This window comes from Dictyostelium discoideum, assembly GCF_000004695.1.
Source record: "Dictyostelium discoideum AX4 chromosome 6 chromosome, whole genome shotgun sequence".
Taxonomy (NCBI): Eukaryota; Evosea; class Eumycetozoa; order Dictyosteliales; family Dictyosteliaceae; genus Dictyostelium; species Dictyostelium discoideum.
In genome coordinates this window covers 535,944-560,996 of record NC_007092.3, presented here as the reverse complement: position 1 = coordinate 560,996, position 25,053 = coordinate 535,944, and the positions used below count along the sequence as shown (strand labels likewise).

Sequence of the window (25,053 nt, the reverse complement as noted above, 5' to 3'; positions counted from 1 at the left end):
CACTCCTACCTATCTATTCACCTCTACTTCTTCCTCTTCTATTATTCTCTATTTTTTTTGGAATTGATTATAAAAATTATAATTTTATTATTTTTTTTATCTTTTATTTTTTTTTATTTTTTTATTTTTTTAATTTTTTTATTTTTTTTATTTTTTTTTTATTTTTTCTAAGCGATAGAGTTTTATTATAAACACCACCTTAATAGAATAATATTACTTTTACTCGATATTACAATAATATTTTTTATTATTTGATACCATTAAGAAAAATAAAAAAAAAATTAAAAAAAAATAATTCACTAAAAAAAAAAAAAAAAAAAAGAAAAAAAAAATAAAAAAAAATATTTTTTTTTCAAAAACGGTCCAAATTCTAAGAAAAAAAAGGCGGAAACAAATAATAAAAAAAAAAAAAATACACCAATTATTTCTATATAGGAATAAAAATATAAATGAAAAATTAAATTTAAAATTAACAATGATTTATTTATTTTTAAATGTACAACGAAAAAATTATTATATAAATTTATTTAATAATAGTTTTGGAAATTTTTTTTTTTTTTTTTTTAATTTTAGATTTTTGGGTATTTTGATATTTTTGGATATTTTTAGTTTTTTTTTTTTTAAATTGTTTATTGTTGTTGACACTGTTGTGCTTGTTGTGGACCACCACCACCAAATTGAGCACCAAAATCAGCAGGATTAAAACCTTGTTGTTGTTGTTTTTGATGACCATAAGCACCACCATGTTGTTGATAAGCACCACCAGCACCACCATGAGAACTTTGTTCGTTGGTATTAAAGTTTACCTTTGAGAGACCAACCGATTTACAATCAGATTTTGAAACAGAAGGGGTGGCAGCTTTTGGTAAGATTTTAGAGAGTTTTTCAATATCATCATTTGTAAGATTCGATGGATATTCAATATCAAAAGCAATGATTAATTTACCTTTTCTAGAGGTACCTTTAATTGGCATACCTTCATTCTCTATGTAACGCATATCACCTTGCTTAATTATATCACCTTTCTCATGATTGACCCAAAGTTTACGTTGATCCAATGTGTTTATAATGAATTGACTACCAGCGATTGAGTCTAATAATTTTAAACGTTTGGTGTAGATTAAATTATCACCATTTCTCTTGAAATTTACATTTGGTTTCTCACGAATTGTAATGATTACATCACCTGGTGGTACACCTGGATACTCGGAACCTTGACCTTGTAACATGATTCTTTCGCCATCTCTAGTACCTTTCTCGACTTGGAATTGTACGATCTTCTTACCTTGTATAACTCTTTTACCTTTGCATTCTTTACATTTATCCTCTTCTTTTATCTTTTCACCAGTACCATGACATGTGTGACATGCTGTTTGAACTTGTTGTATCATACCTGGACCCACTTGTTTCTTTTGGAAAACGTATCTACTACCATTACATGTTGGACAAGTTGTGGTTACACCAGGTTTATTACTACCACTACCTTTACAGGTTTTACATACTTCATCTCTACTAATTGAAATCTTAACTAATTTTCCATTATATAATTCTTCCAAACTTCTATTCATTTCATGTTCAATATCTTCACCCTTTCTTCTCTTCTTGTGACCACCACCCATGCCACCCATGCCGCCCATACCTCCCATATTACCAAAACTAAATCCACCAAAATCATCACCACCACCACCTCCGAAACTAAATCCACCACCGCCACCTCCTGCACCAAAGAAATGTGAGAAGAGGTCTTCAGCTGATGATGCATGGAAACCACTCTCCTTCATACCTTCAGAACCATAACTATCGTACATCTTTCTCTTCTCTGGATCACTTAAAACTTCATATGCTTCACTAATATCTTTAAATTTTGCTTCGGCTGCATCTTTACCTGGTCCTTGATTTTTATCTGGATGGTATTTAACAGCCATCTTTCTATATGCTTTCTTTAATTCATCTTCTGTACAATCTGGTTTAACACCTAATCTTTCATAATATTCTTTTTCCTTTTAAAATTTATATTAAAAAAAAAAAAAAAAAAAAAAATATATATTAGTAATTAATTTTAAAGAAATATTAAAAAAAAAAAAAAAAAAAAAAAAAATTAAAATACTTACTTTTACCATTTTTGCTTTTTTTCTACTATTTCTATAATCCAGTTTTATGTATTAAAAATAAAAAAAACAATTTTTTTTTTTTTTATGATCTTTTTATATTTATTTTTTTTTTTAAAAAAAAATTATCTTTTGATATATTATTATTTATTATTATTATTATTATTTATTATTATTATTAGAATTTTTAATGTTAAATAAATTTATTCTTTTATTTTTTTTTTTTTATTAAAAAAAAATTATATGTTTTTTTTTTTTTATTTTTTTAATATTATTTTAATTCTTTTTTATTATAAAAAGTAAAAAAAAAGAAAAAAGAAAAAAAAATTTATTTATATTAAAAAAAAAAAAAAAATTAAAATAAAATCTGTTGGCTGTGGATATCCATTTTTGTAAAAAATTATTTAAAATTTCTGTTGATATCTATATTTAATTTCAAAAAAATTTAAATGAAATTTTAATTTATTTTTATTTTTTATTTTTTTATTTTTATTTTTTTTTTATTTAAAATTTCATTTAATTTTTTTTTTTATTTTTTTTTTTTTTTAATTTTTTTTAGGGATGTTTATTATGGAAATAGTTCCATATTTTTGAGTTTAAAAATAAAAAAAAATAATTTTAAACATGATGATCGGCGAATGACTAAAATCGGAATTAAATAATAATAAAAAAAAAAAATAAAAAAATAATAAAAAAAAAAATAATAAAAAAAAAAAAAATAAAAAAATTTATTTTGTTACAATAAAAGAAATAATAAAAATGAGAGATTTAATTTTTATTATTATTATTATTTTTTATTATTTGAATAATATATTGCTTATTATTTCTTTATTTTGTTAAAAAATGAGATTTTTAAAATAATTTTTTTTTTTTTATTTTATTTTATTTTATTTTTTTTTTTTTTCGTTAATGAAAAAAAAAAAAAAAAAAAAAACGACCGAAGATTTTTTTTTTTTTTTTTTTTTTTTTTTTTTCCCAAACCAACAATAATCAATATAAATAAAATTTTAAAATGTCAAGTAAAAAAAGAAGTTTTGGAGATATTGAATTTGGAGAATCAGATGAAGTTGGTGGAACTAATGTAGATGTAAATGGTGAAGATGATTTTGAGAACGATGATGAGGTTGAATCATTCGAAGATGATGAACAATCATTTGAAGAGATTGAAGAAGGTGGTGAAGAAGGTGGTGATAACGATGGTGAAGATAAAGGACCAAAAAAAGTATGGAGAGCAGGTGTTGACCCATTGGAAGAGGATGAGGTCTTAGATTACGATTCAACAGCATACGATATGATGCATTCAATGTCTGTTGAATGGCCATGTCTTTCATTCCACCCAATTAAAGATGAATTAGGTGCTCAACGTAATAAATACCCACACACAATGTATTTAGTAGCAGGTACACAAGCTGATGAGGCTAAAAACAATAAAGTTATCATTATGAAAGCAAAACAATTACATAAAACAAAACATGACGATGAAGATTCTGACGATGACGAAGATTCTGACGACGATGAAGAGTCTGATGATGAAGATGATGAAGATAAAGATGTTGACCCAGAATTACAACTTGCATTTATTAACCATAATGGTGCTGTAAATAGAATTAGAGTAAGTCATATTATTATTTATTATTTATAATTTATTATTGTTTATTAATATATATATATATATATATATATTATTTAATAATATAATAGTCAATGGATCAACAATCAAATATTGTTGCAACATGGTCAGATAATAGAAGTGTTTATATTTGGAATATTGCAAATCATTTGAAAGCATTGGATAATGAGACAGTAGCACCAAAACAAACAGCACCATTACATACTATTAGTAATCATTCGATTGAGGGGTATGCATTGGACTGGTCACCAAAGATTGCAGGTCGTTTAGCAACAGGTGATTGTAATAATAGTATTTTCGTTACCAATGCAAGTGAGTCAACATGGAAGACTGATACACAAGCATTTAAAGGTCACACAGAGTCAGTTGAGGATATTCAATGGTCACCATCTGAAGAGAAGGTATTTGCAAGTTGTTCTATCGATCAGACTGTTAGAATTTGGGATATTAGAAAACCAAAACCAGCAATCACAGTAAAGGCTCACACTGCCGATGTTAATGTTATCTCTTGGAGTAGAAATGTTGAGTATCTTTTAGTTAGTGGTTGTGATGATGGTTCTTTTAGAGTTTGGGATTTACGTGCTTTCAAAGATAATTCACCAGTCTCTGACTTTAAATACCACACTGGTCCTATCACCTCCATCGAATGGAACCCATACGAAGAGTCACAAGTTATCGTCTCTTCAAGTGATGATCAAGTCACAATTTGGGATTTCTCTTTGGAAGAGGATACTGAAGAATTTACAAATGCAAATGCTAATCCAGATGATGATTTCCAATATCCACCACAATTATTCTTTATTCACCAAGGTCAACATGATATTAAAGAAGTTCATTGGCATCCACAAATTCCTCATGTTGCTATTTCAACTTCAATTGATGGTTTTAATATTTTTAAATCTTCAAATAGTGAAGAATAAAATAATAAAATAAATAAAAAAATAAAAAAAATAAAAAAAATAAAAAAAATAAAAAAATAAAAAAATATAAAATAATAAAAAGTTTGTTTGTTTTTTTTTTTTTTTTTATTTTTATTTTATTACTTTAAATATATAATATATATATTTTAGTTTGTTTATTAGAATCGGCACTAATTTTATTCTTTTTTTTTTTTTTTTTTTTTTTTATGGATTATTATTATTATTAATTATTATTATTATTATTTTTTATTTTTTTATTTTTTTTATTTCTTTTTTTTGATTATTTTTTATTTTTTTTAATAATAAGGTATAAATTCATAAACATTTAATTTTTTAGAGGCAACATTTGAATTTTGAATTGTTAAACTTTGTTGGCTATTTGATTGATAGATATTTGATCTACTTGAACCAAAGTCTAATAATAATAAAATTTTATTTTTTATATTTTATTTTTTATATTTTATTTTTAATTGATTAGTTTAAAATTCAAATAATTATAATTTGATACCATTTTTTTTTTTTTTTTTTTTTTTTTTATGAATATAAAATAATTATTTTAAATTTATATAAAAAAATACAATCACTATTTTTTATTTTTTATTTTTTAATCCACAAATAATATTTTAAAGAAAACATACATTTAGATAAAATATATGTAATTTCCATTTAATTTTTTTATTAATAATTATATAATTATTATAATTTTCAAAAGACAATTGTGTGTTATTGAAAATAAGAAATTAATTTGTTATTTAAATAAGTTGCTTTTTTCTTTTTTTTTTTTTTTTTTTTTTTTTATTTTATTTTTTTATTTTAAAAAAAAAATAATAATATTAATATTTATAATATTAAAAAAATTTACATATTAGATGTAGTTTTGATCAAAAAAAAGGGTATTTTTGTTTTATTGTTGGTTTTTTGTTTTTCTTTTTAATTTTAAAATTAGCAAAAAAAAAAAAAACAAAAAAAAAATAAAAAAAATCATTGTGGATAAATAGTACTAATAACATACATTTGGTATCCTATTTATTTTTATTTTGATTTATCAAATATATTGTGCACATTAACCGTAATTAGTAAAAATGAAAAAAAGAAAATAAAAAAAAATAAAACAAAACATATATAAAAATGGAAATAAATAAAAAAAAAAAATTAGAAAAACTAAAATATTGTTTTTTTCACCCCGTTCACACACACTCACACACCCTTTCTCCCACTCACTCTATTAATAATATTACAATAATTGCACCCCCAAACTATACATAGAAGGTGAATTTTTTTTCTGAATACCAAATTAAATTATCTTGTGAGGTGTTACATTTATGTGTATGTTTGGAATAATATGAATGTGCATTTGTATTCCAAACTCAGAGATTTAGAACATGTGTGTTGTTGTTATTGTTATTTGAGGTGTTAATATAAAATGAAAAAAAAAAAAAAAAAAAAATAATAATAATAATAATAATAATAATTATAATTAAAAAAACAATTGTTTTTCCAATAATGGTACACCTTTTAAATAAACTATAGATATTATATAAATTTGGTAAAAGATTTAAAATAATTAAGTCAGTGAATTAAATTGTGTGTGGTAGTGTGTACTAATATTAAATCAAGCTACCTCTATTAAAAAATTATAATAATGTTATTGTGGTTAGTGAAGAAAAAAAAATACCAAAAAAAATAGAAAAACCTATTATAAGAACAGTGTTGGTATTGAATTCATTTTTATAAATTAATGGAATTTAAATCAGAAAAAAAAAAAATAAAAATAAAAAAAAAATAAAAATAAAAAAAAAAAAATGGAAATTGTAACCCACAACCAACAATAAAAATAATTACCACAAACAAAAAAAAATATTCCATTTTAATAATTTAATAAATAATTTAAACAAAATACCAGTAGTATCATAAACTAAATCAACTTCACCATTACAATTTTTGTTTTATTTTAAAATTATTTTTTTTATGTAAATTTTATTATATTCTTTGAAGATAAAAAAAACACCCACACATAAATGTACACACGTTAAAATTAAAAAAAAAATAACCATATATGTATAAAATTTGCATTTATATTATTGTTATTAAAATTATAACTTTTTCAAATTATAACTTAAAAATTTACGAATAATATTAAAAAAAGAAAATTAATCGCCTGGCTATTTTTTATATATTTAAAAAAAAAAAAAAAAAAAAAACTTATGTAATTATAATGGTATAATTTAATATGCTGAAATTTTATTATTTTGGATGGGGTAATTATTAATAATTTTTTTTTTTTTTTTTTTTTTTTAATTTTTAATAAATCTTGTTTGGATCTCAAAAAAAAAAAAAAAAATAAAAAAAAAAAAAAAAAACAAATTGTTTTTTTACTTTTTTATTTTGAATTTATTTTTTATTATTTTGAATATATTTATTTTAATTTTAGTTGCAAGTAATAAAAATGGGCTAACCTTCCAAACCTACATTTAAATTATTTTTTTTAACAGTTTAAAAAAAAAAAAAACAAATAATTTTTTTTAATTTCGATCTTAATAATTTTAACCACAAGAAAAAGTGTAATGTAACCTTTTTTCTTTTAATTTAATTAATAAAATAATAAAAATGTCCAAAAAATTAAAAATTAAAAATTTTAATTAATTATTTAAAATTTAAAAAAAAAAAAAAAAATTACCTATTTTTATCTATTTTTAAAATTTGGATAAATTATCTAATTTTTATCAATTTTTTTTTTTAAATTTTAAATAATTGAAAAATGGATTCTAAAAATCTAGTGGATGAAAATTGTAATAAAGTTGCAATTATCGGAATAGGTTTTAGATTTCCAAATTTAAAAGGTGATATAACACCAAATGAACTATGGAGTAAATTATTGAATAGGTATGATGGAATTGTTAAAAATGATAGATGGAATGAAAGTTTTTTTAAATCAGGTGATATTTCAACAAATTATGCTGGATTTATACCATTTGAAGAATTGAAATCATTTGATCCATTATTTTTTGGAATTAATCCATCTGAAGGTATTCACATGTGCCCACAACAAAGATTATTATTAAAGTGTACTTGGGAAGCATTGGAAGATTCTGGAATTGATCCAATTGAAATTCGTGGTTCCAATACTTCAGTTTTCATTGGTTGTAGTGGTGCTGATTATCAAAATTTAAATAAAAACGATAATAAAGTTCAACAAGAAATATTCTCTTCATCAACACATTCAATATCAAATCGTGTATCTTATTGTTTTGATTTACATGGTGAGTCAATGACAATTGATACTGCATGCTCATCATCATCAAATGCAATCAGAAGAGGTTATAAATCAATTATTGATGGTTCAAGTAATATTTCTGTTGTTGGTGGTATTAATATTTTATTAGGTATATAAATATATAATATATAATTTTAATATTAAAAATTAGTTAAAAATATTAATATTTTTTTTTTTTTTTTAATAGATCCAAATATATCAAAATCATATTCACGTTTAAATATTTTAAGTAAAGATGGGAAGTGTAAATCGTTTGATGCTGGTGCAGATGGTTATGTTAGATCTGATGCAGCAGGTATTGCAATTTTGAAGAATTTAAATGATGCAATCAAAGATGATAACAATATTTATTGTGTAATTGATGGTTCAGCATCAAATGTCGATGGTAATGGATTTTCAGATAAATCAAATTTTTATTCACCTTCAAAATCATCACAAGTTGAATGTATTCGTTTGGCACTGGAGTCAACAAATGGACAGGTCAATGAAAATGATATCGTTTATTTTGAAGCTCATGGCACTGGTACACCAACTGGTGATCCAATTGAATTGGAAAGTGTTTCAATAGCTTTGAAAACCAGTGAAAATCGGTCATCTGATAATCCATTATTAATTGGTTCATTTAAACCAAATATCGGTCACACTGAATCTGCATCCGGTATATCATCATTAATTAAATGTTGTTTAATTTTAAAAAATCAATGTTTTGTTCCAAATTTAAATTTTAATAAACCAAATCCACTTATTAAATTTGATCAATGGAATTTAAAGGTTGTAACAGACCCAATTGATTTTTCAACTTTAAATTATATAAATAAACGAGTTTCAATTGCAATTAATAATTTCGGTGTCACTGGTTCAAATTGTTGTTTAATTGTATCAAGTTTCAAAGGAAATCAAATTAGAAATAATATTAATAATAAATCAAAATCACCAAAACAATATTTAATCCCATTTTCAACAAATTCAATTAAATCATTAGATTTATATAAATCAAGAATTGATAATAATGTTGAATTTAAAGAATTTGCAGAAAATCAAATAAAATCAAAATCTAAAAAATTAATTCAACGTTCAGTTGTAATTGCAAGTAATTGGGATGAGTTTAATTTAAAATCAAATACTATCAATACATCAAATGATAAATTAACATCAAATATGTTAGTATCATCAAATAAAAAGAATGTAACAATGGTATTTGTATTCTGTGGTCAAGGAGCTCAATATTCAACAATGGCAAAGAATTTATATGATAATGAACCAATTTTCAAAAAATCAATGGACAAAATTGATTCAAAATTAAATGAATATTATGGATTTTCAATTTTAGAAAAATTAAGATCATTTAATGAAAATGATTTAAAAGGTATTCAATATTCAATAATTGCACAACCATCAACTTGTATGGTACAAATTTCATTATTTGAATTATACTGTCATTGGGGTATTAAACCATCAATTATCGTCGGTCATAGTTTAGGTGAAATTTCATCATCATATTGTTCTGGTATGATTGATTTAGATACTTTTTGTTATTTAATTTATCACAGATCAATGGTACAATCAAAAACAAATGGTCTCGGTAGAATGTTATCAATTTCAATTGGCGAGAATGAATATAATTCAAAATACTCTTCAAGATATCCAGAATTAGAAATTGCATGTTACAATTCACCATCATCAATTGTTATTGCTGGTAAAGAATTAATCTTGAATGAAATTATTAAAGAATTAAAAAAAGATGGTGTATTTTGTGCAATATTAGGTTCTCCAACTTCATTCCATACCTCAAGTCAATTATCAGTAAAAGATGAAATTTTAAAAATTTCATTCAAATCAAAACAACCAACTATTCCAATTTTCTCAACAGTTACAACAAATTTATATGATGAAATGAATCCATTTGATACCAAATATGTTTATGATAATATCATTAATCCTGTAAGATTTACAAATACAATTTCAAATATTTATAAACATATTGAATTAAATTATTCAGTTAATAATAATAGTAATGAAGTTATATTTATTGAAATTGCACCACATCCAACTTTATCATTTTATTTAAAACAAATGGTACCAGAGGATAAAAAACAATCAGTTTCAATCTTTTCACCACTTTCAAAAAAGAAATCAAATGATTTATTTGAAATTCAAAAATTAATTTCAGAATTATATTGTTTAGGTTATAATGGTATCGGATTTAATATTCAATTATCTGATCATAATAATACCAATAATCAAACTAGGGTAAATTTGCCATTATATCAATGGGAAGATCAGGAATATTGGAAACTTGATAATCTTCACCAATATCATCTTTCAAATGGTCCATCAATCAATCATCTTGGTATTTCAAATTCAAATCATACACCAATTAAATCATATCAAACTCATATTAATATTCAAAAGAAACCATTCCAATGGTTAAAAGGACATCAAATTAAAGGAAAGTATTATTTCCCAGGTTGTGGTTACATTGACAACATTTTAAAAATATTTGGTGAATCAAAAACTGATACAAACCCAAATAAAGAGTTACCAGATATATTGATTAGTTTTATTGAATTTAAAACTCCATTAATTTTTATGGATGGAATCAGTCAATGTTTACAAACCAACATTCACTCAACTGGTAAAAAAGAATATAAAGCATTATTCCATTTTAAAGATGAAAAATCATCAAGCGATTGGGTACAAACATCAACTGCAAATTTCCAATTATTTTCAAGAGGTCCTAATTTAAACGAAGATGACGAACAATCCTTATTTATGTATAATATAAATGATTTAATTTCAAATCAATGTAACCTTACAAAATTATCAAAACAAGAATTATATTCTCATATTAAAACAAAATGTGGTTTAAATTATTCTGGTGATTTCCAAAGAGTTGATAAATGTTATTTAGGTTACAATTGTTCATTATCTGAAATATCAATTATTCAAGGTGTTAATGAAAATAGATCAACCTTTTTTGATTCATCAATTATTGATTGTTGTTTACATGGTTCAATTGGTTTAATTGATGAGAATTGTCAATTGGTATTTGAAAAACTTGAAGAATTAACATACTATTCATCAAAGGTTCCAAAGACAACAAGTCAACATTCTAAAATATATGTTTATTCAAAATTAAAACCAAGAATTGGTGATTCATATTCTGCATCAATTATTGTAATGTTAGAAAATGGTACTGTTTTATTTGAAATGGAAAATGCATCATTTAAATCAACTACAAAAATTAAAGATCCATTGGCAATGGAATATCCAACAAATGAAATTTATTCATGTAATTTACAATCAAAAGATTCATTAATTCCATCACTATCATCATTTGATCATATTTTCAAAAGAAAAATACCTAATGAATATGTTGATCAAATTAATATCTATGAATCATTTATTCCAAAATTATTATTTTCAAATATCAATAAAAGATGTCCAGAAATTACAATTGATGAAATTCAATCAAGTGAAATTGAACAATTATTATTAAAATATTATAAAATTAAAGAAGATAATGATAATAAATGGCTTTCAAGATTATTTACATTTGCATTTGAATCAATAAAACAATGGTACCATAATGAAGATTATGATTTTGAAAATGTTTTAAGTCCTCATAATTTTAAGATATTCTCAAAGTCAACAAAGATAATTTCAAAGTTATTATTCCCATTAGAAAATGATAATGATGAAGATTCACCACAATCATTATTCGAAGGTGGGTTATTAGATAAATTCTATTCAAGTGGTTTTTCTGCTCAAAATGAATTGGTGGGTGAAATCATTCAAGAATCCATCAAACCAATATTAAATGAAAAATTAGTATTTAGAATATTAGAATTTGGAGGTGGTGTTGGATCATTATCGTTATTAGTACTTGAAAAAATCAATTCATTATTAATTCAATATCCAAATTATCAAATTGATATTGAATATACATGGTCAGATATATCACCATCTTTTATTACCGAAGCAAAAGCTAAATTTGAAAAGTTTAATGATAGATTTAATATTATTTATAAAGCATTAAATTTAGAACAACCATTGATTGGTGAAAAACAAGGATTAAAACCACAATACTTTGATTATATAATTATGTTTAATGTATTACATGTCATTAAAGATGTTAAATATGGTGTTGAACAAATTTATCAATTATTAGTACCAAATGGTCATTTATTATTCATCGAACCAATTTATAAATCAATTATAGGTGATGGTATTTTTGGTGTTTTTGATCAATGGTGGTCTTTCCAAGATACTGAAATTAGAAAAGATAGATGTTGTATGAAACAAAAAACTTGGTATAAGTTATTAAAATCAGTAAATTTTAATGATGATATTAGAATGACACCAGAATTAACATGTTTTGTAATTCAAGCTCAAAAACCATCAATTTCAAATCTTTCATTTTCAAAATCTGAAACCACAAATTATGATAGTATTATTGTTTTTGGTAATAAATATGCTTCAAATTTATCAAATCATTTTATAAAATCAATTGATAATGGTAATTTACAATTTATATCAACAATTGAAGAGTTAAATAAAATTGGAAAATATATTTCAAATGAATCAATTATTTACTTCATTAAATCAATTGATGAATTATCTGTTGATAATTTCGTAAACATTACACATGAATATACTCAAATCAATCAAAAATTAATGGAATTGAATTGTAAATGTAAGCATGTTTTAATTACAAATGATTCGACAACAACCAATTATTTAAGTTCTTCATTAATTGGTGCTGCAAGATATTATCATGAATGTCCTTTAGAGTTGTTTATATTAAATTTCGATACCCCATCAATTATTGAAAATCAAAATTTATTTAAAACAATTGAACCATTAATTAATTCATCAATTAATATACAAAGAGAGTTTATAATTAATAATCATAAGGTTTATTATGAAAGAATTAAAAATGAAACAAAATTAAAATCAATTTTCAAGAACTCAAGTTCATTTGAATCATTAGAACAAGTTGATAACTTTATGATATCATTAACACCAAATTTAGAATATAAAGTAAAAGTAAAACCAACATCAATATTAAAAGAAAATGAAGTTGAAATTAAAGTAATGTCAACAGGTTTAAATTATAAAGATTATTTAATATATGCAGGTTTAGTAGAGAGTGTTGAACCAATTTTCGGTATAGAGTTTTCTGGTATTATTACAAGAATTAGTACAGGTAGTAAAGAATTTAAAGTTGGTGATCACGTTTACGGTATTGGTAAAAGTACAACATCATCTCATATTATTACAGATATCGATGTAATAAGTCATAAACCATCAAACATATCTCATTCAGAAGCATCATCAATTCCAGTTGTTTATTTAACTTCATATCATTCACTTTATAATATTGGTGCATTAAAAAATAATGAAACAATATTAATTCATTCTGCAACTGGTGGTGTTGGTTTATCAACTTTAGAAATATTAAAATGGAAAGGCCATTCTGGTTTAATTTTTGTAACTGTTGGTTCAAATGAAAAAGAAGAGTATTTAAGAGAAAATTATGGTGATATGATTTCAGGTATATATTCAACAAGAAATAAAAATTTCGTTAAACAAATTAAATCAAAAATTAGTAAATTAAATCCATTTGGTAAAAGTGGTGTTGACTTTATATTGAATACATTATCATCAAGTGATTATATGGATTCAAATTTCAAATGTTTAAATATGAGTGGTAGAATTGTTGATTTATCAATTACTCATTTAAATTCAAATGAATTTACTGATAATAAGAAATTTAAATATAATTATGGTTATCATAATATTGAATTACAATATGTTGATAAGAAAATTATAAAATCAACTTTATCAATAATTTCAAATGCAGTTTCATCGAATGATTTACAATTAATTCCAATTACACATTATTCAATTGAAAAAGTTAAAGAATCAATTGAATTTATAAATGAAAGAGTTCATATGGGTAAAATCATTATAAATCATGAAAATCAAGATTCAATTATAAATGAATTAATTGAAAAACAAAAATCAATTAATAAATTTGATCAATCAATTTTTAAACAAAATTATAAACTTGAACCATCATTATTAGGTAGAAACATATTATTAACAGGTCAATCAGGTATAGTTTTAGAAATTTTAAAATGGATATTAAGAAATTCTGAAAATAATTCAATTGGCAATATAATCATTTTATCAAAATCATCAATTAAATGGGAAATGGAGTATTTAATAAACAAGGTAAAATTAATTAATAAGCTTGGTAATTTTTTCAATAATATTAAATTTCATTTCAAGAGTGTCGATATTAGTGATTCTGGATTAATTGATGAATCAATTAATAAATTATTAATTGAAAATCCAGATATTAATAATATCGATTCAATATTCCATTTCGCATACACTCAAGCCACTTGTAATTCTGATGAAGTTGATTTACATCATTTAACACAATCTCATAGTGCAAAATCAATGGGTGCAATTAATTTACATAATCAATCAATTAAAAGAAATTGGAAATTAAAAAATTTTATAATGTCATCAAGTGTTTCAAGTAAAACAAGTACAGCAAATCAATGCGGTTACATCTCATCTAATAATGTTTTAGATGCATTATCAAAATATAGAATTTCAATTGGTTTACCAACAATTTGTACAAATTATGGTTTAATTGAATCCACAGGTTTCGTTTCAAGAAATGAAAGTGTTGCAGCATTATTAAGTGGTGAAGGGTTTATACCAATATCAGCAAATTTAATTTTAGGTACATTGGATTTACAATTACAAAATCAAGCACAATCATCAAATTTAATTTTATCAAATTTCAATTTCACCTCGTTGAATGGATTACCTCAAAAATCATTAATATCTAAATTTGATTACCAAATTAATATAAATGAAGAAAATGAAAAATCAAAATCATTATTAAAAGATGACAATGTTGAATTAACTGTTGACCAATTAATAACATTTAAAATTTCAGAGATATTATCAACTGATATTTTAAAACTTAATAAAGATATCATTTTAGTTGATTATGGGATTGATTCTTTAGTTATCATTCAATTAAAGAATTGGGTAGATAAAGAATTTTCAATTCCAAATGAATTAACAATTCAAAAAATCCAAAATAGTACGATCAATTCATTTATTCAACTTGTTAAAAATTCTATGGATAAAAATAAAAAATAAAAAAAACATCACCAGAGAATAAAATCTAAGAAATTTTACTATTTTGTGAGAAATTAAACTACTGCAAAAACTCATATTTTAAGAAACGATATTATGATTTAATAAAAATTTTAACAAACTAATATCAATTTCAAATTAATAATTAATCACACTTTATTATTAAATTATCATAAAATAATAAAAAAGAATCTGGCCATAATAAAAATATATTTTAATAAATTAAAAATTGATAAAATCTAATATTATTAATGAATATTAATTTGTCGTTAAATAATAAAAAATTTATTGATTTTGTTATTATTAATCTTATTTTGTAATAATTTTTATTAATTTATATAATAGCATTACAAACTTTTATAAAAATTTAATTTAATTATATTTTAACATTTTACTAGGTTTTTTTTTCCAGTGATATTACTATATTAATTTTTTTTTTTTTTTTTTTTTTTTTTTTAAAAATCAATTCAATCAAATCATTTTTTTTTTGGTCTTTTTTTTAATATCTATTTTTAATTAAAATATTTCCTTCTCGTTGTTCTTCAAAATAAAAAAAAAATCACAAATGAATTTTTGGTTAAAAAAAAAAAAAAAAAAAAAAACTGAATGGTTACATTTATTTTTTATATATTTAATATCATTTTGTGTATTTTTCAGTGTTATATTTTTTATAATAAATTAATATTTAAAATAAAAAAATTAAATCTTTTGTTTTGAAATAAAAAGGTAAAGTTTGAATGGTTTTTTAAAAAAAGAAATAATATTTTTTTTTTATTTATTGCCTAATATATTTTTTTATAATACATCTTAATCTCTTTTTCTTTAAAAAAATCCCTTTTTTTTTTTTAGTGGTTCAACCCTTTTTTCCAATTTCCTGATTTTTTATTTTTTATTTTTTTTATAGGGGGGTGTGGGTATATTAATATAAAATCGAACATTATTTGAGGAAAAATAAAAAAAAAAATAAAATAAAAAATAAAAAAATAAAAAAATAAAAAAATAAAATAAAATAAAAAATAAAATAAAATAAAAAAATAAAATAAAATAAAAAATAAAATGAATAATAAAAATAATTATTAATTGATTTTTATTACTTTAAAAATATAATAATAAAATAACCAATAACATAATGCCTTTGATTTGCATCCCTAATTTTTTAATTGGTTATTTTATTATTATATTTTTAAAGTAATAAAAATCAATTACTAAAAATAAATTAGGGTTTGAAAATCAAAGGCATTATAATGTGGGAAGAAAGCGATAAAAAAATTTATATTATATTATAATTATTATTTTTTTTTAAGAAATGATTGGTCATTCCTATCCTTTTGGTTTTCCTATTAAAAAAACAATTAAACACGTTTTTTTTTTTTCAAAAATTCTCCTTTTTTTTATTTATTTACTAGTTTTTTTTTTGGTGTCATAAAAAAGCCTATGGTTTTTTTTGACTTTATTATTATTTCCCGAAACTCCGAAATAAGCCATCCTTATTTTTCAAATGGTAATCTCCAAAAAATATATAGGACTTGTATAATTGGGAGATTTGAGATTTAGTTGGTAAGTTTAAAAAAATAGTTTGTTTTTATTTTTTTATTTTTTTCTAATTTTTTATTTTTTTTTCATAATTAAAAATCTTAACTATAAATAATTTTTTTTTTTCTTTAAATAATAATAGTTTTTTAAGTAAAGTAAAACCAAAAAAATTTAATTTTTAAAAAAATTCAAAGTAAAACAATTAACAAACAATGGATTATAAAAATAAATATCAAAGTAATGAAAATTGTAATAAAGTTGCAATAATCGGAATAGGTTTTAGATTTCCAAATTTAAAAGGTGATTTAACACCCAATGGATTATGGAGTCAATTATTAAATAAGTATGATGGAATTGTTAAAAATGATAGATGGAATGAAAGTTTTTATAAAACAGGTGATATTCCAACAAAATATGCTGGATTAATACCATTTGAAGAATTGAAATCATTTGATCCATTATTTTTTGGAATTAATCCATCGGAAGTTATTCACATGTGCCCACAACAAAGAATTTTATTAAAATGTACTTGGGAAGCATTAGAAGACTCTGGAATTGATCCAATTGAAATTCGTGATTCCAATACTTCGGTTTTCCTTGGTTGCAGTAATTTTGATTATCAAAATTTAAATAAAAATAATAATAAAATTCAACAAAACATTTTCGCTTCATCTTCTCATTCTGTATCAAATCGTATCTCTTATTGTTTTGATTTACATGGTGAATCAATGACAATTGATACTGCATGTTCATCATCATCAAATGCAATCAGAAGAGGTTATAAATCAATTATTGATGGTTCAAGTAATATTTCTGTTGTTGGTGGTATTAATATTTTATTAGGTATGTATTTAAAAATTTATAATTTTTATTATTAAATTTTTATTTAAAAATATGTTTATTAATATTTTTTTTTCTAAAGATCCAAACACATCAAAATCATATTCACAATTAAATATGTTAGGTAAAGATGGAAAATGTAAAACATTTGATGCTGATGCAGATGGTTATGTTAGATCAGAGTCTGCAGGTATTGCAATTTTGAAGAATTTAAATGATGCAATCAAAGATGGTAACAATATTTATTGTGTAATTGATGGTTCAGCATCAAATGTCGATGGTAATGGATTTTCAGATAAATCAAATTTTTATTCACCTTCAAAATCATCACAAGTTGAATGTATTCGTTTGGCATTGGAATCTACAAATGGGGGAGTCAATGAAAATGATATCGTTTATTTTGAAGCTCATGGCACTGGTACACCAACTGGTGATCCAATTGAATTGGAAAGTGTTTCAATAGCTTTGAAAACCAGTGAAAATCGTTCATCCAATAATCCATTATTAATTGGTTCATTTAAACCAAATATTGGCCATAGCGAATGTGCATCCGGTATATCATCATTAATTAAATGTTGTTTAATTTTAAAAAATCAATGTTTTGTTCCAAATATAAATTATAATAAACCAAATCCAAATATTAAATTTAATCAATGGAATTTAAAGGTTGTGACAGACCCAATAGATTTTTCTACTTTAAAATTATCAAATAAACCAATTTCAATTGCCATTAATAATTTCGGTGTTACTGGTTCAAATTGTTGTTTAATTGTATCAAGTTTCAAAGGAAATCAAACTAATAATAATAATAATAAATCAAAATCACCAAAACAATATTTAATCCCATTTTCAACAAATTCAATTAAATCATTAGATTTATATAAATCAAGAATTGATAATAATGTTGAATTTAAAGAATTTGCAGAAAATCAAATAAAATCAAAATCTAAAAAATTAATTCAACGTTCAGTTGCCATTGCAAGTAATTGGGATGAATTTAATTTAAAATCAAACACTATCAATACATCAAATGATAAATTAACATCAAATATGTTAGTATCATCAAATAAAAAGAATGCAACAATGGTATTTGTATTCTGTGGTCAAGGAGCTCAATATTCAACAATGGCAAAGAATTTATATGATAATGAACCAATTTTCAAAAAATCAATGGACAAAATTGATTCAAAATTAAGTGAATATTATGGATTTTCAATTTTAGAAAAATTAAGATCATTTAATGAAAATGATTTAAAAGGTATTCAATATTCAATAATTGCACAACCATCAACTTGTATGGTACAAATTTCATTATTTGAATTATACTGTCATTGGGGTATTAAACCATCAATTATCGTCGGTCATAGTTTAGGTGAAATTTCATCATCATATTGTTCTGGTATGATTGATTTAGATACTTTTTGTTATTTAATTTATCACAGATCAATGGTACAATCAAAAACAAATGGTCTCGGTAGAATGTTATCAATTTCAATTGGCGAGAATGAATATAATTCAAAATACTCTTCAAGATATCCAGAATTAGAAATTGCATGTTACAATTCACCATCATCAATTGTTATTGCTGGTAAAGAATTAATCTTGAATGAAATTATTAAAGAATTAAAACAAGATGGTGTATTTTGTACAATATTAGGTTCTCCTACTTCATTCCATACCTCAAGTCAAATACCCGTAAAAGATGAAATTTTAAAAATTTCATTCAAATCAAAACAATCAACCTATCCAATTTTCTCAACAGTTACAACAAATTTATATGATGAAATGAATCCATTTGATACCAAATATGTTTATGATAATATCATTAATCCTGTAAGATTTACAAATACAATTTCAAATATTTATAAACATATTGAATTAAATTATTCAGTTAATAATAATAGTAATGAAATTATATTTATTGAAATTGCACCACATCCAACTTTATCATTTTATTTAAAACAAATGGTACCAGAGGATAAAAAACAATCAGTTTCAATCTTTTCACCACTTTCAAAAAAGAAATCAAATGATTTATTTGAAATTCAAAAATTAATTTCAGAATTATATTGTTTGGGTTATAATGGTATCGGATTTAATATTCAATTATCTAACCTAAATGAAAATGATAATATTCAAACTTCATTAAGTTTACCATTATATCAATGGGAAGAACAAGAATATTGGAAACTTGATAGTCTCTATCAACATCATCTTTCAAATGGTCCATCAATCAATCATCTTGGTATTTCAAATTCAAATCATACACCATATATTAAATCATATCAAACTCATATTGATATTCAAAAGAAACCATTCCAATGGTTAAAAGGACATCAAATTAAAGGAAAGTATTATTTCCCAGGTTGTGGTTACATTGATAATATTTTAAAAATATTTGGTGATAATAGTGAATCAACAACAAACCCAAATAAAGAGTTACCAGATATATTAATTAGTTTTATTGAATTTAAAACTCCATTGATTTTTATGGATGGTGTCAATCAATGTTTACAAACCAACATTCATTCAACTGGTAAAAAAGAATATAAAGCATTATTCCATTTTAAAGATGAAAAATCATCAAGCGATTGGGTACAAACATCAACTGCAAATTTCCAATTATTTTCAAGAGGCCAAGGTTTAAATGAAGATGATGAAGAATCACTATTTAAATATAATATAAATGATTTAATTTCAAATCAATGTAACCTTACAAAATTATCAAAACAAGAATTATATTCTCATATTAAAACAAAATGTGGTTTAAATTATTCTGGTGATTTCCAAAGAGTTGAGAAATGTTATTTTGGAAATAATTGTTCATTATCTGAATTATCACTAAGCCAAGGTGTTAATGAAAATAGATCAACCTTTTTTGATTCATCAATTATTGATTGTTGTTTACATGGTTCAATTGGTTTAATTGATGAGAATTGTCAATTGGTATTTGAAAAACTTGAAGGATTAACCTATTATTCATCAAAAGTTCCAACAACCACAAGTCAACATTCTAAAATATATGTTTATTCAAAATTAAAACCAAGAATTGGTGATTCATATTCTGCATCAATTATTGTAATGTTAGAAAATGGTACTGTTTTATTTGAAATGGAAAACGCATCATTTAAATCAACTACAAAAATTAAAGATTCATTGGCAATGGAATATCCAACAAATGAAATTTATTCATGCTATCTTCAATCAAAAGATTCATTAATTCCATCACTATCATCATTTGATCATATTTTCAAAAGAAAAATAACTGATGAATATGTTGACCAAATTAAAATTTATGAATCATTTATTCCAAAATTATTATTTTCAAATATCAATAAAAGATGTCCAGAAATTACAATTGCTGAAATTCAATCAAGTGAAATTGAACAATTATTATTAAAATATTATAAAATTAAAGAAGATAATGATAATAAATGGCTTTCAAGATTATTTACATTTGCATTTGAATCAATAAAACAATGGTACCATAATGAAGATTATGATTTTGAAAATGTTTTAAGTCCTCATAATTTTAAGATATTCTCAAAGTCAACAAAGATAATTTCAAAGTTATTATTCCCATTAGAAAATGATAATGATGAAGATTCACCACAATCATTATTCGAAGGCGGTTTATTAGATAAATTCTATTCAAGTGGTTTTTCTGCTCAAAATGAATTGGTGGGTGAAATCATTCAAGAATCCATCAAACCAATATTAAATGAAAAATTAGTATTTAGAATATTAGAATTTGGAGGTGGTGTTGGATCATTATCATTATTAGTACTTGAAAAAATCAATTCATTATTAATTCAATATCCAAATTATCAAATTGATATTGAATATACATGGTCAGATATATCACCATCTTTTATTACCGAAGCAAAAGCTAAATTTGAAAAGTTTAATGATAGAGTTAATATAATTTATAAAGCATTAAATTTAGAACAACCATTGATTGGTGAAAAACAAGGATTGAAACCACAATACTTTGATTATATAATTATGTTTAATGTATTACATGTCATTAAAGATGTTAAATATGGTGTTGAACAAATTTATCAATTATTAGTACCAAATGGTCATTTATTATTCATTGAACCAATTTATAAATCAATTGTAGGTGATGGTATTTTTGGTGTTTTTGATCAATGGTGGTCTTTCCAAGATACTGAAATTAGAAAAGATAGATGTTGTATGAATCAACAAACTTGGTATAAGTTATTAAAATCAGTAAATTTTAATGATGATATTAAAATGACACCAGAATTAACATGTTTTGTAATTCAAGCACAAAAACCATCAATTTCAAATCTTTCATTTTCAAAATCTGAAACCACAAATTATAATAATATTATTGTTTTTGGCAATAAAGATGATTCAAACTTATCAAATAATTTTATAAAATCAATTGATAATGGAAATTTACAATTTATATCAACAATTGAAGAGTTTAATAAAATGACAAAATATATTTCAAATGAATCAATTATTTACTTCATTAAATCAATTGATGAATTATCTGTTGATAATTTCGTAAACATTACACATGAATATACTCAAATCAATCAAAAATTAATGGAATTGAATAGTAAATGTAAGCATGTTTTAATTACAAATGATTCGACAACAACCAATTATTTAAGTTCATCATTAATTGGTGCTGCAAGATATTATCATGAATGTCCTTTAGAGTTGTTTATATTAAATTTCGATACCCCATCAATTATTGAAAATCAAAATTTATTTAAAACAATTGAACCATTAATTAATTCATCAATTAATATACAAAGAGAGTTTATAATTAATAATCATAAGGTTTATTATGAAAGAATTAAAAATGAAACAAAATTAAAATCAATTTTCAAGAACTCAAGTTCATTTGAATCATTAGAACAAGTTGATAACTTTATGATATCATTAACACCAAATTTAGAATATAAAGTAAAAGTAAAACCAACATCAATATTAAAAGAAAATGAAGTTGAAATTAAAGTAATGTCAACAGGTTTAAATTATAAAGATTATTTAATATATGCAGGTTTAGTAGAGAGTGTTGAACCAATTTTCGGTATAGAGTTTTCTGGAATAATTACTAATATCGGAAGTGGAAATAAAGAATTTAAAGTTGGTGATAGTGTTTATGGTACTGGAAAAAGTACAACATCATCTCATATTATTACAGATATTGATGTAATAAGTCATAAACCATCAAACATATCTCATTCAGAAGCATCATCAATTCCAGTTGTTTATTTAACTTCATATCATTCACTTTATAATATTGGTGCATTAAAAAATAATGAAACAATATTAATTCATTCTGCAACTGGTGGTGTTGGTTTATCAACTTTAGAAATATTAAAATGGAAAGGCCATTCTGGTTTAATTTTTGTAACTGTTGGTTCAAATGAAAAAGAAGAGTATTTAAGAGAAAATTATGGTGATATGATTTCAGGTATATATTCAACAAGAAATAAAAATTTCGTTAAACAAATTAAATCAAAAATTAGTAAATTAAATCCATTTGGTAAAAGTGGTGTTGACTTTATATTGAATACATTATCATCAAGTGATTATATGGATTCAAATTTCAAATGTTTAAATATGAGTGGTAGAATTGTTGATTTATCAATTACTCATTTAAATTCAAATGAATTTACTGATAATAAGAAATTTAAATATAATTATGGTTATCATAATATTGAATTACAATATGTTGATAAGAAAATTATAAAATCAACATTATCAATAATTTCAAATGCAGTTTCATCAAATGATTTACAATTAATCCCAATTACTGAGTATTCAATTGAAAATGTTAAAGACTCAATTGAATTTATAAATGAAAGAGTTCATATGGGTAAAATTGTTGTCGATCATGAAAATCAAGATTCAATAATTAATGAATTAATTGAAAAACAAAAATCAATTGATAAATTTGATCAATCAATTTTTAAACAAAATTATAAACTTGAACCATCATTATTAGGTAAAAACATATTAATAACAGGTCAATCAGGTATAGTTTTAGAAATTTTAAAATGGATATTAAGAAATTCTGAAAATAATTCAATTGACAATATAATCATTTTATCAAAATCATCAATTAAATGGGAAATGGAATTATTAATTAACAAGACAAAGTTACTAAATTCAAATTCAATTAATAGTATGGGTAATTATTTAAATAAAATTAAATTCCATTTCAAGAGTGTTGATATTAGTGATTCTGGATTAACAGATAAGGGAATTCATGAATTATTAATTGAAAATCCAGATATTAATAATATCGATTCAATATTCCATTTCGCATACACTCAAGCCACTTGTAATTCTGATGAAGTTGATTTACATCATTTAACACAATCTCATAGTGCAAAATCAATGGGTGCAATTAATTTACATAATCAATCAATTAAAAGAAATTGGAAAATAATCAATTTTATAATGTCATCAAGTATAACAAGTAAAACAAGTTCTGCAAATCAATGTGGTTACATCTCATCTAATAATGTTTTAGATGCTTTATCAAAATATAGAATTTCAATTGGTTTACCAACAATTTGTACAAATTATGGTTTAATTCAATCAACAGGTTTCGTTTCAAGAAATGAAAGTGTTGCAGCATTATTAAGTGGTGAAGGTCTTTTACCAATATCAACCAATTTAATTTTAGGTACATTGGATTTACAATTACAAAATCAAGCACAATCATCAAATTTAATTTTATCAAATTTCAATTTCACCTCGTTGAATGGATTACCTCAAAAATCATTAATATCTAAATTTGATTACCAAATTAATATAAATGAAGAAAATGAAAAATCAAAATCATTATTAAAAGATGACAATGTTGAATTAACTGTTGACCAATTAATAACATTTAAAATTTCAGAGTTATTATCAACTGATATTTTAAAACTTAATAAAGATATCATTTTAGTTGATTATGGTGTAGATTCTTTAGTTATCATTCAATTAAAGAATTGGGTAGATAAAGAATTTTCAATTCCAAATGCATTAACAATTCAACAAGTCCAAAATAGTACAATCAATTCATTTATTCAACTTGTTAAAAATTCTATTGATAAAAAAAATAAAAAATAAATAAACATTTAATCTTTTTAATTTCTCAGCTTTTTTTAGCGCAACATAAACATATAATCTTTTTAATGGTATACTATTTGGTTTGCAAAATTTTAACTTTTTTAATTTTAAATCTTTTATCTGTTCTCTTTTTTTTTAACAACCTCTCTTAAGAGTGGGTTCAATATCTCAAGGCTAATAATCTGTTGTTGAGAATTCATTTTTTTACTTTTTTTTTAGAAAGTTTTTTTTTTTTATTTTAATAAAAGTTTTGAAGTTATATCTTTTATTTTTTTAGCTGGATTTCCAGCAAACATTGTATTTTTCGGAACCAGTGGCAATGATAGAGTTATCGCCAATGGTTACACCTGGTTATATTATAGAATGACCACCTATCCAAACATTGTTACCAATTGTTATAGGTATACCATAACCTGTTTTATGCCTTTCCTCTGGTGGTGATATATAATG

At 22.9% G+C, this 25,053-nt stretch overlaps 5 protein-coding genes across 5 annotated transcripts; 3 read left to right on the top strand and 2 right to left on the bottom strand.

The window, feature by feature from the left end:
* Positions 1 to 629: 629 nt before the first annotated feature.
* On the bottom strand, positions 630 to 2,120 carry DDB_G0291568 (heat shock protein DnaJ family protein; the record flags this gene model as incomplete). The annotated part of the gene is made up of 2 exons (XM_630215.1): positions 630 to 2,000; positions 2,112 to 2,120. The coding sequence occupies 2 exons, from the start codon at positions 2,118 to 2,120 to the stop codon at positions 630 to 632; spliced, it is 1,380 nt and encodes a 459-aa protein (XP_635307.1).
* A 1,000-nt stretch (positions 2,121 to 3,120) lies between these two features.
* grwd1 (glutamate-rich WD repeat-containing protein 1) lies at positions 3,121 to 4,658 on the top strand (the record flags this gene model as incomplete). The annotated part of the gene is made up of 2 exons (XM_630214.1): positions 3,121 to 3,720; positions 3,810 to 4,658. The coding sequence occupies 2 exons, from the start codon at positions 3,121 to 3,123 to the stop codon at positions 4,656 to 4,658; spliced, it is 1,449 nt and encodes a 482-aa protein (XP_635306.1).
* A 296-nt stretch (positions 4,659 to 4,954) lies between these two features.
* DDB_G0291564 (hypothetical protein) lies at positions 4,955 to 5,324 on the bottom strand (the record flags this gene model as incomplete). Its single annotated transcript, XM_630213.1, has 2 exons — positions 4,955 to 5,073; positions 5,297 to 5,324. 2 exons carry the CDS (start codon positions 5,322 to 5,324, stop codon positions 4,955 to 4,957), a joined length of 147 nt encoding a protein of 48 aa, XP_635305.1.
* A 2,092-nt stretch (positions 5,325 to 7,416) lies between these two features.
* On the top strand, positions 7,417 to 15,123 carry pks41 (beta-ketoacyl synthase family protein; the record flags this gene model as incomplete). The annotated part of the gene is made up of 2 exons (XM_630212.1): positions 7,417 to 8,041; positions 8,120 to 15,123. 2 exons carry the CDS (start codon positions 7,417 to 7,419, stop codon positions 15,121 to 15,123), a joined length of 7,629 nt encoding a protein of 2,542 aa, XP_635304.1.
* Positions 15,124 to 16,865: 1,742 nt separating this feature from the next.
* Positions 16,866 to 24,603, top strand: pks40 (beta-ketoacyl synthase family protein; the record flags this gene model as incomplete). The annotated part of the gene is made up of 2 exons (XM_630211.1): positions 16,866 to 17,496; positions 17,576 to 24,603. The coding sequence occupies 2 exons, from the start codon at positions 16,866 to 16,868 to the stop codon at positions 24,601 to 24,603; spliced, it is 7,659 nt and encodes a 2,552-aa protein (XP_635303.1).
* Positions 24,604 to 25,053: the final 450 nt, after the last annotated feature.